The sequence below is a fragment of the Choloepus didactylus genome, chromosome 5 (genome assembly GCF_015220235.1).
Source record: "Choloepus didactylus isolate mChoDid1 chromosome 5, mChoDid1.pri, whole genome shotgun sequence".
In the NCBI taxonomy this organism is placed as follows: Eukaryota; Metazoa; Chordata; class Mammalia; order Pilosa; family Megalonychidae; genus Choloepus; species Choloepus didactylus.
In genome coordinates, this window is record NC_051311.1 from 125,878,686 (window position 1) to 125,895,641 (window position 16,956).

Genomic DNA, 16,956 nt, shown 5'->3' on the forward strand with positions numbered 1-16,956 from the left:
CTAGTTGGTGTTGAACTCACACAGGATTAAAACATGAGCAAGTGTTACTGAGACTCTGCCAAGCTGTGTAGGGTGAAATAAAAGTGAGGTAAAAATATGTGAGCAGCCATAGAACATTGCTCTTTTTTTTGTCTTCTATCAGAATTATGTAATAAACTGAGGAGTTGGTAGGGTGGATTTAGGTGGATTTGTTTAGATCACTGCTGTAAACTGAATTGAGAATCGTGTCATTAACAGATTCCACAGAATTCTAACTCCTGAACTAGTATTTTAGAATAATAGTGGCATTTTCTCAGAATATGAATAGAGGTTCTTGAGATGATAATAGTCAATGTTGTTTTTCTAACAATATCTCAAATTGTTTCAATATTAAACTGCTTTTTATCTATTAACTCATAGCTATGGGAACAGTACAATTATCTAATTTCCATTTTTTTCCTATCAATTAAAACAATCCAAATATCAAGGTTATTATTGTGATATTTACATATAATGTAGCAAATTTAGTTCTGTATTTATACATGCTGTACTTGATTAAAGTAAAATAAAAAGAAATAATGGTTTAAAAATGTTTATCTAAGTTGCTTAGCTTTTTTTTTTCTCTTTCTTTACAGCACTACATAATTTTAGAGGATGCTTAGCAAATACTGAATTAAAAATGAGAGATTTATTCCTTTGAAAATCAGTCCTTGTGCTTTTCTTCCGAATATGAGAAATTCTAAATGCAATTTTAATATGAAAGCTTTGTCCTTTATACTTGCTGAAATTTGTATAGTTTGTCATATAACCGTCTATTTAGCAGTTTCTTTTTCCTTTTCTCTTTCAGGAACTCTTTCCAGTTAACAGACAGAGCGTGGATCATTTTGCAAAATATTTCACGGATGCAGGTCTGAAGGAGCTTTCTGACTTCCTCCGAGTCCAGCAGTCCCTGGGCACCAGGAAGGAACTCCAGAAGGAGCTTCAGGAGCGCCTTTCTCAGGAATGCCCGATCAAGGAGGTGGGAGATCCCGAGTGGATATCACTGCAAAACACACAGGCGAGAGGACAGCACACGCTCTATCCCTAAAGACCTCCCTGGAGTTTATTGTTCGTTCTCCTTGACTCCTTAGATTAGCTCAATTTCAAAGTGTTGATTCAGAAGCCTCTACTTTATTGTATTCTCTGGTGTTCTAGAAATTAATGGCTGTCTCCACACAAATGATTTATTTTACCAGGCTGCTATGATTATCAAATATTTCATGTCTCAAATAGGGTTATCCATCCATTATCAGTGTACCCTCACTGTATGATGTTTTTCTACTTTGTTGCAGATTATTTGACATGGTTAAGCATTTCATTAGTGTTTGAAATGGGCAGAGTATTTTGTGAAACCTGGGTATGATTATGTAGGGCATTTTCCTGCATTTTAGTAAAAAGTTTACATGACAGTCTAAAAATTAAAATGAAGAGTGCTTTCCTTTCCTTTTGCCACTCACTCCGAGTCCTTGACCTTCGCCACCCTCCCTCCTGGGCTCTAAGCCCTTGCAAGGTAACTTGCATAGTTTAAACTGGAGAACTCACAAGTGATGCTATCCAGCAGATGGAGGTGTTGGAGGAACAAATATTCTTCACTCTCATGTTAAAAAACAACAAAACATTTTGATACTTTTAGACGCACAGAGATGTCCCCTTTATTTGAAGCTTCCCATGGCCAACATCAGAGCTGGGACAGCACAGCAACTTCTGCTCTTGAAGGCTATTTAGCTCACTGCTGACATTTTTCTGCAACCCAGGAAAACAATCAGGGAAGCAATATATCTTTCACCAAGAAGTAAAGGAAAAAAAAAAGAAAGTTGTACTAATTATGAAGTGATTACTTGAGATACAGTATGTTCCTTTTTTTTTTTTTAATCACTTCTAAGGACCTAAGTTCTGTGTGAGATCTTGTTTCAATAGGAAAAAACATTCCAAACATATTTGGTATAAAATATGTTTTTTTTTAGTTTAGAATATAGTTGGGCAAACTTATATTCCATACTAGCAGATTTGGGAATAAATTTGCCTTTTTTAAACATAATTATAAAGGGGACATCTGCTGAATGTTGCTGGAGTGATATGAATTAAATTTTTTTAATGCTTTTATATTTTACTATTTATTTATAATTTAACTTTTCACTGAGATGAGGTTGGAAGGTCATCAGAAGTGACAACTAAAGCATGGATTATAGAGAATGAACTTGAACAAACCTAAGATACCCATCAGGATTTCTGAAGTTGAGGGAGGGAAGTAAAAATTCACAGTTCTGTTGCTTTCTTCAAGCCTAAAAATGTCACACTGATTCAAATCTCTCTACTCTGCTGGACCCAAAGGAGTTCTGCATGTAAAAGTGTAACTGCTAGGAAACAAGAATTCTTTCTTATTCCATGTTACCCAGCGGCTCCTGGCCAGAACTGAGCCTAATTTTTAGACTAAAAATAAATTTGCTCTGAGAACAAAATCATTGTTTTCCTTCCCTCTGGCAATCTGAGAATACATACCAGGAAGGGAAGAACCAAAGAGAATATTTATCTGCCCTGAACATTTTACTGAGTCGGGAGCTCTCCATCTGCCTGTCACTCTCTGACCCCTTTCTCCATGCGTTCTAGATGGTGCTCTATGTCAAAGAAGAAATGAAGAGGAATGATCTTCCTGAAACAGCAGTGATTGGTCTTCTGTGGACCTGTATAATGAATGCTGTTGAATGGAACAAAAAGGAGGAACTTGTTGCAGAGCAAGCCCTTAAGCACCTGAAGGTAAAGCGTCATAATGAGGAACTGTCTCAGCTGTCAGGCCAACCACAGCTCTTAAGAGTATGACAAATGGATTCTTACTGCAATTAGAGCAAATATATATTTCCTAACTTTTTTCTTTTCAAATTTGCTGCTGCCCAAAATGTTCAGGCATAAGAACTTAGGAAATATCTAGGTTTAAATGCTGAAAATTTTTTTTCAGAAAATCCACAGATTAGTTGTACACAGTCTTAAAAGTTATAGCAAAGTCTCCCCCCTACGTGGGACCCGACTCCCAGGGGTGTAAATCTCCCTGGCAACGCAGAGTATGACTTCTGGGGATGAATGTGGACCTGGCATCGTGGGACTGAGAGTATCTTCTTGACCAAAAGGGGGATGCAAAATGAGACGAAATAGTTTCAGTGGCTGAGAGATTCCAAATGGAGTCGAGAGGTCACTCTGGTGGACATTCTTATGCACTATATAGATAACACCTCTTAGGCTTTAATGTATTGGAATAGCTAGAAGTAAATACTTGAAACTACCAAACTCCAACCCAGCAGTCTGGACTCCTGAAGACAATTGTATAATAATGTAGATTACAAGGGGTGACAGTGTGATTGTGAAGACCTTGTGGATCACACCCCCTTTATCTAGTGTATGGATGAGTGGAGGAATGGGGATAAAAACTAAAGGACAAATGGGGTGGGATGGGGGATGATTTGGGTGTTTCTTTTTCACTTTTATTTTTTATTCTTGTTCTGGTTCTTTCTGACGTAAGGAAAATGTTCAGAGATAGATTGTGGTGATGAACGCATAACTATGTTATCATACTGTGGACAGTGGATTGTATATCATGGATGATTGTATGGTGTGTGAATGTATTTCAATAAAACTGAATTTAATAAAAAAAAAAGTATCAAATGAAAAAAAAAAGTTATAGCAAAGGATGGTGTCGCTATTAGCTTTCTTTCTGTTCCATATGACAGAAATTCTTAGTGAACTTTTTTTTTAAGTAAACTGCAATTTTTTACATTACAATTTGAAACATATCTGAGTGGTAGGGAAAAAAATTCAACTAATCATGTAAATTACATATTTTTGTACATCAAAGTAGGTTTTTGCTTTTATTAATTGCCTTCTGCCTATAAAACTATATTAAGACAAGTGGAAAACTTAGATGCTACCTTCAGAATTTACACTTGAATGGGCAGTCAAGGCAAATGCAAAAACTGGGTAGGAAAAACAAACAACATGACTCAAACTCTCAGTGTTTATGAAATCACTGCAGTAGTAAACTGGGCAGGTTAAGTTAGTGGTGAGGGCAGGCTCCATGGAGGAGATGAGTGTTGAACTGTGCAGGTCTTAGAGAGAACAATGGGTAAGTCATCAGAGACTGGAAACAAAAGGCATTTGGGGCCAAGGGAACTATATGAACACAGCCATAAGGGCATCTGGGATGTCTGGGGAACTAGCCTCCCACTTAGTTCTAACAGCAAAGTCACACCTCAATACTGAAAGTATCACAGCAGCTCCCAAAGAACCTCACTCTTTACCTCATTTTCACAATATCCATTAGACCTAAATACTAGTTACAGCAGCGATTGTCTTTGGTGTAGTTAGAATCTCATATTTGGTCTCTTTTTAGTGGGTACAGTGAGAGAAGTTTGATGAGATGCTGGGATAATTCAGTCTGATTGGATAAAGTATTATACTAGGTAGATGAGCCTAGAAGTGACTGTTTTATAAGCAAACCTCCAGATACTATTATGATTCCAGTGATGTCAGCTCTGATCCTCCCTTGCAAGTAATGGCCTTTACCCCTTTCTGTCCTAGCAATACGCTCCCCTACTGGCTGTGTTCAGCTCCCAAGGTCAGTCAGAGCTGATCCTCCTCCAGAAGGTTCAGGAATACTGTTACGACAACATCCATTTCATGAAAGCCTTTCAGAAGATTGTGGTTCTCTTTTATAAAGGTACGCATCCATGGTTTTCCAGCATTATGCTTATATTTCTTGTTGAAGCACTTTGAGGGGTGCAGAGGGGGACAGGGGGCCCTATTTATGGGGGGGACTGCAGAGATAGTAATCATTCCAAATTTCACTGAGGTTCAGTTAGGGAGAGAGGTGCAAAGGCTATATGAGTGCCCTCAGGCATCATCCCAATCAGGCCCCTGGGCACTTCTCATTTGTGGGAGTTGCCAGAAAACTATAGTGATAAACTGAGTGCTCTTTTTGCAGGGTGGTGAAAGGAGGTAATTCCTTAAAGTGATTGAAACTCTTTTTGAATTGTGTGGATTATGTCTTATAATGATGACTATCAGAATACTATATAGAGTTCTCAGAGCATTCCTGGTGCCAAAAAGTTGACTTAAAAATTACTGAAATAATTGGTCTTCTTCCTTTGTAGTTATTTTGCCCACCTGTTCTATTTTCCAAGGAAATAGCTGTTTTTAGATTTTTACATTTACTGTATTTAAAAGGGAATAGGTTGCCATGACAACCTCACTGTCGTTAATAGACGAATGTTATTAGGATTTTAACTGATCTCAATCTCTTACCTACAGCAAATTAAAATGATCCTGAACTGTTGTTTTTTGGTCTGGGCTTACTTAATTTTATGAGGGAAAAAAGGAGCAATTTAGAAATCATACATTTTGAATACTTGTAACATGCTTATTTTGAAGTAATTGTACAAATGGCATAATGTCAAATTGAAGTATAAATTAATACAGGTCATATTTGGTGGAAAATGCCGAATGTTCCTTTTTTATTTAATACATATTATTAAAATTTATCTATGTTTGGATGATAATTTGGGCATTGGGAATATAAAAATTTTGTATTAGCAGGAGAATGTGATGACAGCCAAGTCCCATTTGGAGTTCAGTAATTGTGTTTTTCTCTGGCCAGATTTGAGTTTGGTGTTCTCAGTGGTGGTCATGGCATAGCAGTGTCCTAAAACTAGAGCTCACCAAATGATACCCAAGGGGACCCACCAGAACCAAACCTGCTGGTCATATGGCCAGCCCACCTGGCAGCAAAGAATGAGAAGCAGAGTCCACCCAGCCGATGCCCATTCTGTCTGCATTAGCCCCTCTTCAGTGTTTGGGGCAGGAGTGGACCCTGGTTTTTCTTTCTTTGATTGCATTGTTTGTTGCACTAAGGAAAATGTAGGGGAAGTGCAGACAATTTAAAGGAAAAATAGGTTAAAAAGAAAGCACACAACTTAGGAGTGGGATGATTTTTTATTAAAAACAAAACTTCGGGAAAAAAATTAAAATTAAAAAAAATTTGTAAGATCGGTAGGGAGTTCTGTGGGACACTGTCACATTTGCTTTGTGGTTGTTTGTGGTCAATTTTTTTCCACAACTGGAAACTAGCAAACTATTTACTAACAGTCCCAAATGCTAAGAAACAGTGACTGAAATAGAAATGGTTACCAAAGAAAGTTTTAAAAAATAGGCATTAGCTCTTCCTTAGGTCACTGATTGATTAGGTAATCAACTTTTAAATAATCCTGTTAGTTTGATTTGTGGCAAGTATGAGCAGACCCAGGGAAACACTGGAAAGTTAAGTGTCAATATCAGTATTATTCTGGCTTAGTTAATATTGAAATGAAATTAAAAAAGTTGTTAAAATGGAAATCTAAACTATATCACTGATATTTTAAAACTAAATGTCATTTTCTAGGTAATTTCATAATTTTCCAAAAATGGTCTATTTTTCTAAAAGAAATAATCATGTTTTCTCTTGAGAAAATTAAATCCTAGAGGAACAATTTTTCCATACAACTATTAAGAATATTAATATTTACTTTCTCTTTTTTTTTAATGGTGGTTTTTTCTTTAGTCTTGTTTTGTCCAATAAACACTTGTGCAACAGGAGATATTGGATTTGCTATTATAAGAATTTGGATGCTGTTCTGTATTTTATAGGCCTGGGAATTGGATGAACAGTGTGCTTTACAGCATTCCCTTTCTAACTTTAGCATGCATAAGGATCACCTGGAGAACTTGTTAAAACAAATTCCTGAGGGATTCTGATTCCATAGGTCCAGGAAAGGGCCCAAAGATTTGCATTTCTAACAAGCTTCCATGTGATGCTCTGAGTGTTGTTTCTGGCCAGACATTGAACAATAGAAGCAACAAATTATGTGAACTACAGTAACATGTACAATAAAGTTTACAGTTACCTGTTCAAGGTTACACTTACCATCAAATCCATGTTCACATACACATTTTACAAATATCAATAAGTATCTTTTTGCTTCTTTTTATCTAGTGATGATGATTCCTTTTATTTATTGTAAGCAAAGTTTTGCTCCTTACATCAAGTTTTTTAAAAATTTAATGGAAACCATTGCTCCTTTCCCCTTTTAATCTCTCTCGCACACACACATGCCCTTTACACCTTCCCTGTATTTCCAGAACTTGAGGATAGCAGAAACTTGTGTCCCCTTCAACAAACCTAATTACTCAGTTGAAAACCATTGTTAAAAGAATTTTAAAATCTTTTTAGTAAATAACAGTGGAATAAAAATGAATAAACTGAATATACTGCTTTTCAGAAATGAAAGAAAATAGTGATGATTGATCACTAGTGAAGACTCACTTTCTATGTTATATTCTAGATTTTTATATTTCTAAGGCAGTAAGGAAAAATAGTTAATTCATCACTAACTGTCAAATATCACATTAGCACTTATTAAAATAATTTCTCTTCCTTTTGTCCTGAAGATAAATACCATATTCACAGCATGAAGGTCTGAAAGATATACTGCCTTCTCAAATAGTTACCAGTATCTCTGTAATGGATTTTGTGTGCAGAAATTTCTTTGGTTAAATTCTGTCCATTGTTTTAAATTTTTCTAAGAGGGGTTTTTTATTCTCTTTCTAGAAAAAGGTGAGTGTCTTCAACATATATTCCCAGCATTCTTAGGGTAAATTATTTTTGACTTGTATCCCTATGTGACGTTGCTAATAAAAATACTGAATTTCCTGAGTTCCAAGTGACATAGTTTTAGACTTAAATACCTAAATAATAACTAACATTATCTAAAATTTTGAAATTTACAAAACAGATTTACAATATTGTCTCTTTGATCCTCATAACAATCCAAATTTTAAATTGGAACTCTACAATTTGAGAATAATTTTTCTCATCAAATGAATGAATTTGTCCATTATACATTTATTAAATGCATACTGTATGGAAGGTTTTATGTTAAATGCTGGAAGTGAGATGATGAACAACATAGCCCCTGACTTCCTGAATTTCAGAGTGTGGAAGAAAACTAAGGATTATAGTCACCGTCACCATGTCGATTGCTAAGATAAGCCTCATACAGAGAGTGAACAGAAGGAAGACAGAGAATGGGCACCAAACTCAGAATTGAAGCTAATTTGGAAGGAGAAAAGGGAAGGCTTTCAAGGAATGACAGTATTTCACCAGAGGCTTTGAAGAAATCAGCCAAATAGATTAAAGGAGAAAAATGTATTCTAGTCTGAAGGAGTGCTTATCTAAGTGCAATTGTAGAATGTCTTCCTTTTTTGCTGTACTTTTACTTATATTCTATATCCCAACTAGTCATTTCTGGAAGAGCCCAACAAAAAATTAGTGCTCTCCAAATTGTAGTTAACACCTCTCCCTATTCATTAATGGGGGAAAAAACTCCCCCCTTCATTCCTCAAGAAACTAAACAGAAGTTTAGTTTCTTAAACTTTTTTATATTCATGCTTTGCTGCATAAATTACCCTGTATCAGTGCTTCTGTCCCTTCTGCATTAGATTATTTATTCGCTGGTACCAGAAATTTGGTCGTTACATTAATGCAACAAGTATGTATTACTAAATTGGGTTCTTAACTACAAAGAACTCAACTTGGCGAGTGCATGCAGTTTTTCTGATTTTCAGTGAGCAATGCATTTGATAGTTTTTACCTATCACTCAGTGTCCTTTTCACAAGCACTGTCATTGACAAGCATTTAAATAGTCGCATGGCCTCTTTCAGCCTCCCTGGGGCAATAAAACATGCAGATGAGCTCTCCACCTTTAGAAGGAAAACCTCAGCAAATAGTAGCACTAGACTGCAATCCTCATCAGTTTTCCTAAGTGTGCTTTATATCGTGCCCAATTCATTGTGGTGTGGATAAAATGTAGAATTTCCCTTTACATTTTAAAAAGTTCTAATTTTTTGTTTTAAAACAATAGTAATAGTTCACATATGGTGGGTGTACATGCTCAAAATTATTTTACTAATGGGGTGTATGATCAAAGTGATTTGGAAATTACTGATCTAAATTGCAAGCTTTTAGCCCAGAAACACAGAGATTTGGAATGTTTTATTGAAAGGAAATTCACAAATTATATAAAAGGGACTTTTACAATCCATACTTCAGCTAATTAGTGTTGTGTTCTTTAAAAAATCACATGAAGCAGTCTTGCACAATTAAAAGTCACTTCTTCATCTCACAGTTGCCACAGGCCATAAACTACCTGCTCCTCACCTTTGTGAAAGTTGGGCTTTAATGACATGTGGGGGCTAAGTTTTCTCATCATTCTGAGTATAGAGGGTAGCATTGGAAACAAAAGAAGCTGGAGGACTAGAAGCTAAGAGTATTCCTAAAGGACTCCTGATTACAACTTTAGTATCCAGTCCTTGCAAACAAATAAATCCAGGGCTCATTCCTTTGCAAAATGTAGTATTTTAATGATAAAAATCTAACAAAAGAAACTTTCTTATATTTTGTAAAACTAATTGTGTCCATTTTTAGTAGTTCAGTTTGTTTAATTTAATCCAGGTGCTTTTTCTGAGAGCCAGTTATTAATTTTTTTAAAACTGAGAAACTAATTTTTTTGTTATAGAAAAGCCAGTGATGTTTTCTTTGAAGACAGTAGTACATAATTTCTCTTTTATAAGTCAAAATTATATTTTCACTGCAAATACATAATTAGAGTGATTTATCAACATCCCATGATTTATCAGCATTCATAGTGGCTTTGGGGGCAACAATAATTCCTTTTTTACCTGTTTGCCATCTAATTTCCCACTCTCAAATCCAAAAGACAACTCAGTAGAACATTGGCAGGGTATGTAGGTTGTTATTTTCACATTCCCTTTCCTATTCTTAACATTAAAAATTCTAAATCAATAGTAACTTGAGGGCATCAACTAATATTTGTGTAATTGAGAGTTTTGGATAATCAGTAAGTTTTTCTTAGAAACAGTTTTTCTTAGAAAAATCTATCTAATATCTTTCTGTTTTTCTATTTATGTAGTACATGCCCTCTTGTGATTTAGGATATTATGCTTTGGGAAAATAAATAAATGATTTCCAGTGGGTAGATAAAGTGTAGAAGGTACGTTATATGTGTATTGATCCCATGACACATCAGGGAAGCTCTGTTAATATCATTATTGAATCCTATCAACTTCATTTTTTTTCTTTTGCCCTTTTCTCCTAAAAAAAGAAAATCTCCTTAAGAGACCAGTGATTTGAGGATGTTGCTTAATCAAGGGATGGTTGCACTTGGCAGGACACGGAGTGTTCTGCAATTTGGAATTGCTGGTTCATTTGCAAAGTTACAAAATTACCTCATTTTCTACCAGCAGAATAGCACTGTAAGAGATTTCCATGTCCCAGGAGTGACCTATAGGCTTGAATTATACCGTACCTTGTGAGGTTTATATTATCATCATACTAAAAGGCATTTACTTAGTTAACTGTTAAAAGATGCCACTCTGCTACAGGGAAATAAGCATGGTCTCTATCTTCTGATAAGTTTTAGATATGGGTTTCCTTGATATTAAAACTTAATAATTAAAAAGAATGTTTTCTTATAAACTATAAGCCTTGAAATTGTCTAAAACGTGGCCTTTAGGTATTGACTTTGAAGTCTTTGGTTTGAATTTGCAGCTGACGTCCTGAGTGAAGAAGCAATATTGAAATGGTACAAAGAAGCACATGTTGCGAAAGGCAAAAGTGTTTTTCTTGACCAGATGAAGAAATTTGTTGAATGGTTACAGAATGCAGAAGAAGGTATGATTTGATTTAACAATTTTGGAAGACATTTAGCAAATGATTTCTTATTACATTTAAGATATCTACCTGTTTCACAGAGTTTTTCTTGCTTTCCTAAAACTAACATTCTTGAGGTATCTTCTGTATCAGACATTTTGCCTCCATCTTAAAAACCCATCTCTGAAATCAAGGCACTAAAAATTTCTACACGGTAAAAAATATAACTCTGAAATTATCCAATCTAATTGAGATAAAAAAGAGGAAGAAATAATCAGTAGATGTGAAGGAGAAAACCTACATTTGGCTTAATCACATTTTATGGGATATATAGATTTCTGTAGCCCCTTTTACTAGTTGACTGGTAAAACAGGGCACAAGATGGAAGCATAATAACTGATGAGAGTGAATCCAACTAAGAATTTAAAGTTTAACTTAGGTGATCCAAAAGAATAAGAAATATTATATTTTCTAATATATATGTGCATGTTGCATTTTTAGGAAGGCAAATTCATTAAAATGCAAAAAGGAGCAAAATTTTCCCATCTGCCCTCATATCTAATTGTCTTACCTAGTAAGTGGATGTCTAGGGTACATGTTTCAAAGTTTGAAAGAGGGAGAAAACATTCGTTTTAATTACTATTTGAAACGCTTTTATGAGCTTGTTTAAAGCAGTCTGGGGAGAAAAAATGCCTTATACTTCACTGTTTCTTCTCTCCTAGAATCTGAATCGGAAGGTGAAGAAAATTAGGTGGCTGAACAAAGCACAACACCTAGGTTATCACAACACTTTTGACTGGGAATGCTGAACCATTTGGGAAGAGAAACTTGACTTCTGTTTTCACAAAGGAAAAAATTAATAGGATAGGCTTCCCTTGTGCAGAGGGGGAGATGGTTTTTGCTTTTGTTTTGTTTTTAATGGAGCCCTGAGGCATCAGATATTATACTTGGGACTCTACCTCTCACTCACTATATGCTAACTTAAAGCCATTCAACAGGAGTCAAATAGGAATCTGAAAATTAAATACTCAACAGACTCCTTTTTTAGCTGTATTTTTCAGGTACTGTGTGGTGAACGCCCCACTGGTGTCTATTACAGGGCCACTTTGGTAGTTGTGTATCTGCTTGTGTATGTGATTTGACAAACCAGTTTTTTAAAATAAATGGCTTTTTAAAAATCTGGGCTTATATTCTTGGAGTTTTGATTTCTTTACTGTACATGACTTCTTAAACAACTGTCATTTAAGTGTTGTGTTATACACTTTTTTCCACTTAAAATGTTGAATAGTCATATTTCTTATCTAAAATATACTCTGTTCCTTTAATATAATAAGTAATAAATTGCACAATTATCTTAGTACACAAATGGAAATTAACTCAATTCATGCAATTAGCATGAATACCTTGAAGTTACATTGCTAACCATGTAAATACCATGAAGTTACATTGCTAAACATGTAAATGTAGTCTTTCCCTCAGCTCTATTTCCTCCCAATCTAAAGGAGAGCTAAAAGAAATTTTCCAGTTCTCAATAGTAGCAATATAAAACATCTGACAGCTTGGGAAAGCTCATAGTTTTATTGCATAAGTCTTTTAACTCCTGAAAAACTTAAGGGGCCACCCTATTGCTTCTTGCCTCCAAGAAGGCAAGCATTTTCTCTGAGTTAGAGTTGAAACAAAAGGAAGATTTATTAGAAACTTCACTCACCAAGGTAAGTATATGAAAACTTCCTTTTTCATTGTTGGGTCATCATCTTGTATCAAAAGATTTCTTTTTTTTTGTCTTCAGAAAGGAAAAAGAAATCTTTTGTCTATGACTTCACCACATCGTTGAATCTGTAACAGGATGGATTCCTCCATCTTCTAAAAACTTAGCCTTGAGAAATGCTTTTCTTCCAATGATGTTAGAGCACTATTAAGTGCTCTGTCCCATCAATGGACAGAGAAATATTACTTTGAATAGATGTCTTCAAGAATCATGTCTATGTGAGAATGTTATTTTCATTCCACAGGAAATAATGAGGATAGGATAACTGGCCAAAAATGACAAAATCCTAGAATAAAGAGCTTTACAATGCCTCAGAGTGAGGAGCATACCCCCGGATGTAGAGTTTCCAGGGGATACAGAAGCACAGAGAGTTTTTAAGAAAACCAGTTTCTGTATCTTCAGCTTCCATATATACTCTTTCCTAAACTTGAGCTATGCCTCTCAAATATGCTGGCTTTCTTTTCTAGCCAGCCCTTTTACAATTGCTCTTCTACTTTATAAAAGAAAGTATTAGCTCATTTGTCCCAATGTGGTACATTGGCCTAGGGTTGACAGCCGCATGGTACCAAACAAATGAACAATTCTAGAATGTATTGCTGTGGATAGTCCCTTGAGAGAAGCAGGAAACTGAAGGGAACTGATTTCTTTTAGCCCATCCATTATGGGAACTCCCCAATTATCTATCTATATATCCTCCTCCTCATCTGTCCGAAAATTAGAATTACAAAGTTAAATGGTAGTCACAGTATAGGGTGAGAATTAATGTGTATATTTGAATTGAAAAACTTAAAATTTTTCATTGAAAAATAAATTCGACCAACTAATTTGAAAAGTGCTGACTTTGCCAATTAGGATACATGACAGACATGTTGCATAAATTGAATAAGTTAAATCTGTATCTCTAAAATGTTGACAATATTTATAGATAAAATATTGAAAATTACATTCAGCTTATAAAAATTTTATTTGTCAACTTTTAAATTTGTAAGAAGGTTTTCACTTTATTTTGGAGGAACATGAGTAAAAAGTTTGAAGGCCACACCTTAGAGGATATTTGACTTTGCCCACTATTTCTAAGGTGACAAAACAGACCCAGAAAAGCACAGAGTTGTTAAGAAGGAACTACGAGTCCTATTTTCAGAGTTTATACCGATACTTTTTTTTTCTTGTATTCTCTTGTCGATTCCATATATATATATATATAATTTAGAATTTAAATTTCTACAGTTCAAGCAAGAATGTTTTTTAAACTAGCATTTCTATTGTATAAACTTCTGAAAAATCTGTTTTCTAATCTAGAACTAGCAATTCTAGAATAAAAAATACTTAACATTTTCCAGCACGTAGTATTTTTTGCCAAAAGAACTTGAAATAGTGATTTTAAGATAAGCAAGCATGGAAAAATGCTGGAACATCAAGGACTTAATAATAATCCCAGACCAAAGCACTTTCGTTCTCTGAAAGACAAGTGTCCCTGTTTTGTTTTGTTTTTTTAAATAACATTTGTCCGAATAATAAAAGTAGTTAAACTGGTTATCTATTGCTACATAAAAGATCCTAAATTATGTCACAGTTTCTGTGGGTAAGGTGTCCAAGAGCAGCTCAGCTCTATGAATTCCAGCTCAGGGTTGCTCATGAACTGCAGTCAAGCTGTTGGTTGGGACTATAGTCAGAAAACTGGAAGATCTGCTTTCACGCTGACTTATGGGATTGTTAGCAGGTGTCAGTTCCTTGCCAACATTTGGCCAGAGACTTCAGTTCTTCACCACAGGGGACTCTATTTAAACTGGCTGAGTATCCTCTTGACTTGGCAGCTGGCTTCCCCAGAATGAATGATCAAAGAGAGAGGACAAGAGAGAGCCAGGAGAGTCTTTGATAACCTAATATAGGAAGTGACATGTCATTACTTCTGCCATATCCTATTGGTCACATAGACCAACACTGATATGATGGGCACAAGGGTGTGAATTACAGGAGGGGGGGATGATTGGGGTCCAGTTTGGAGACTATCATGATAGTGCACCTACCAATACAAAGACATTTTTCAGGTAGATTTAAAAAATCTTCACCTAATGTTAGAAAAATGAAGTCCTAAAAAAAAAAACAGAAAATATCTTTAGAACCTTGGGATGGGTAAAAGCCATGACACAAAAGCAAAAACAAACAAAAAGTTAACAGATCTGAGTGGATGTCATCAACATAGCAAAATAAAACATCCCCTGGAAAAATCTCCCCTCAGAATCAGCTAATAAAAGAGCAAATCCCACTTGCTTAGAACTTGGGAGGATGATAGAGACTGGAAAGGACTCCACAAATGCTAAATCAGAGAAAAAGAAAAATAAGTGTCCAAAATCAGGTAGGAAGTTTTCCTCCTGGACCTGCCAGTCCAGACCTCTCCTCACTCAGTCCTGCACAGCTTGGGAGTCCCTGCAAGCAGCACAGCCCGTGCCCCCGGCTGTGGAGGCAGGCTCTAGAGCCATTCATATGAGAGAGTAAGAACCCCACACATCCAGGCACAGAGACCCAGGGTCAATTCTACCCAAAAAGATTTATAGATTCAACACAATCCCAGTCAAAATTCCATTCTATTTTGAAGAAATGGGGAAGCCATTTATCAAATTTATTTGGAAGAATAAGGGGACCTGAAGAGCCAAAAAACATCTTGAAAAAGAACAAGGTCAGAGCTCATACTTCCTGACTTTGAAGCCCGTTACAAAGTTACATTGTTCAAAACAGCATGGAACTGGCACAAGGATACATACATATAGACCAACAGAATAGAACTGAGAGTTCAGAAATAGACCCTCACACCTATAGCCAACTGATTTTTGACAAAGCTGCCAAGTCAATTGGGAAAGAATAGTCACTTCAACAAATGGTGCTGGCTCTTTTCCGGCTGGAACCATGGAGGGTGTCGAAGAGAAGAAGAAGGTTCCAGCTGTTCCAGAAACCCTTAAGAAAAAGCAAAGGAATTTTGCCGAACTGAAGATCAAGTGCTTGAGAAAGAAGTTTGTCCAAAAGATGCTTCGAAAGGCAAGGAGGAAGCTTATCTATGAAAATGCCAAGCACTATCACAAGGAATATAGGCAAATGTACAGAACTGAGATTCGAATGGCTGCAATGGCAAGAAAAGCTGGCAACTTCTATGTACCTGCGGAACCCAAATTGGCATTTGTCATCAGGATCAGAGGTATCAATGGCATGAGCCCAAAGGTCCGAAAAGTATTGCAACTTCTTCACCTTCGCCAAATCTTCACTGGCACCTTTGTTAAGCTCAACAAGGCCTCAGTTAACATGCTGAGCATTGTGGAACCGTATATTGCATGGGGGTACCCGAACCTGAAGTCAGTGAAGGAAGTGATCTATAAGCGCGGTTATGGCAAAATCAATAAGAAGCGGATTGCCTTGACAGATAACTCTCTGATTGTGTGACCTCTTGGTAAATATGGCATCATCTGCACAGAGGACCTGATTCATGAGATCTATACTGTTGGGAAACGCTTCAAAGAAGCAAACAACTTCCTGTGGCCCTTCAAATTATCTTCTTCCAGAGGAGGGAATGAAGAAAAAGACCACCCATTTTGTAGAAGGGGGAGATGCTGGCAACAGGGAAGACCAGATCAATAGGCTTGTTAGAAGGATGAACTAAGGTGTTTACTCTGAGTACTTTAATAATCTGGTCAGTTAATAAACAGTGATTGCTTTCAAATTAAAGAACAAAACAAAAAAAAAACAAATGGTGCTGGGAGAGAACTGGATATCCATATGCAAAAGAATGAAAGAGGACCTCTCTCACACCATATACAAAAATTAACTCAAAAATGAGTCAAAGAGCTAAATATAAGAACAGGACTTTAAAATGCCCGGAAAAAAATGTACGGAAGCATCTTCAGGATCTTGTGTTAGGCAATGTTTCTGTTTCATTTACACCCAAAGCACAAGCAAACAGAAGGGAAAATAGATAAATGGGACCTCATCTCATCAAAATTAAAACCTTTCATGCATCAAAGGACTTCATCACAAAAATGAAAAGACAACCTAGTCATAGGAGAACATATTTGGAAACCACATATCTGATAAGTGTTTAATACCCAGAATATATAAAGAAATCCTACAACTCAACAATAAAGACAAACAGCCCAATTTAAAAATGGGCAAAAGACTTGAATAGGCTTTTCACCAAAGAGGATATAGAAATGAATAAAAAGCACATGAAAACATGTTCAACATCACTAGCAATTAGGGAACTGCAATTCAAACCCATAATGAGATACTATTTCATACCCACTGGAATGGCTACTATTTTGAAAAAAAAAAAAAGAAAATTACAAGTCTTAGAGAGGATGTAGTGAAATAGGAACACTCATTCATTGTTGGGTATGTAAAATGGTGCAGCTTCTGTAGAACTCAGTTTAGCAGTCC

At 35.9% G+C, this 16,956-nt stretch overlaps 1 protein-coding gene and 1 pseudogene across 2 annotated transcripts in view; both read left to right on the forward strand.

Moving 5' to 3' along the window:
- BZW2 (basic leucine zipper and W2 domains 2) overlaps positions 1-11,946 on the forward strand; it is a 78,024-nt gene extending 66,078 nt beyond the window's left edge. For both annotated transcript variants that reach the window (XM_037836835.1, XM_037836836.1), the window contains exons 8-12: positions 827-997; positions 2,626-2,772; positions 4,585-4,723; positions 10,665-10,787; positions 11,489-11,946. In XM_037836835.1, the coding sequence (XP_037692763.1) occupies positions 827-997; positions 2,626-2,772; positions 4,585-4,723; positions 10,665-10,787; positions 11,489-11,517 (609 nt within the window). In that variant the 3' untranslated portion in view covers positions 11,518-11,946. The remainder of the gene's footprint in view (positions 1-826; positions 998-2,625; positions 2,773-4,584; positions 4,724-10,664; positions 10,788-11,488) is intronic.
- Positions 11,947-15,319: 3,373 nt separating this feature from the next.
- Positions 15,320-16,512, forward strand: LOC119535143 (annotated as a pseudogene).
- Positions 16,513-16,956: the final 444 nt, after the last annotated feature.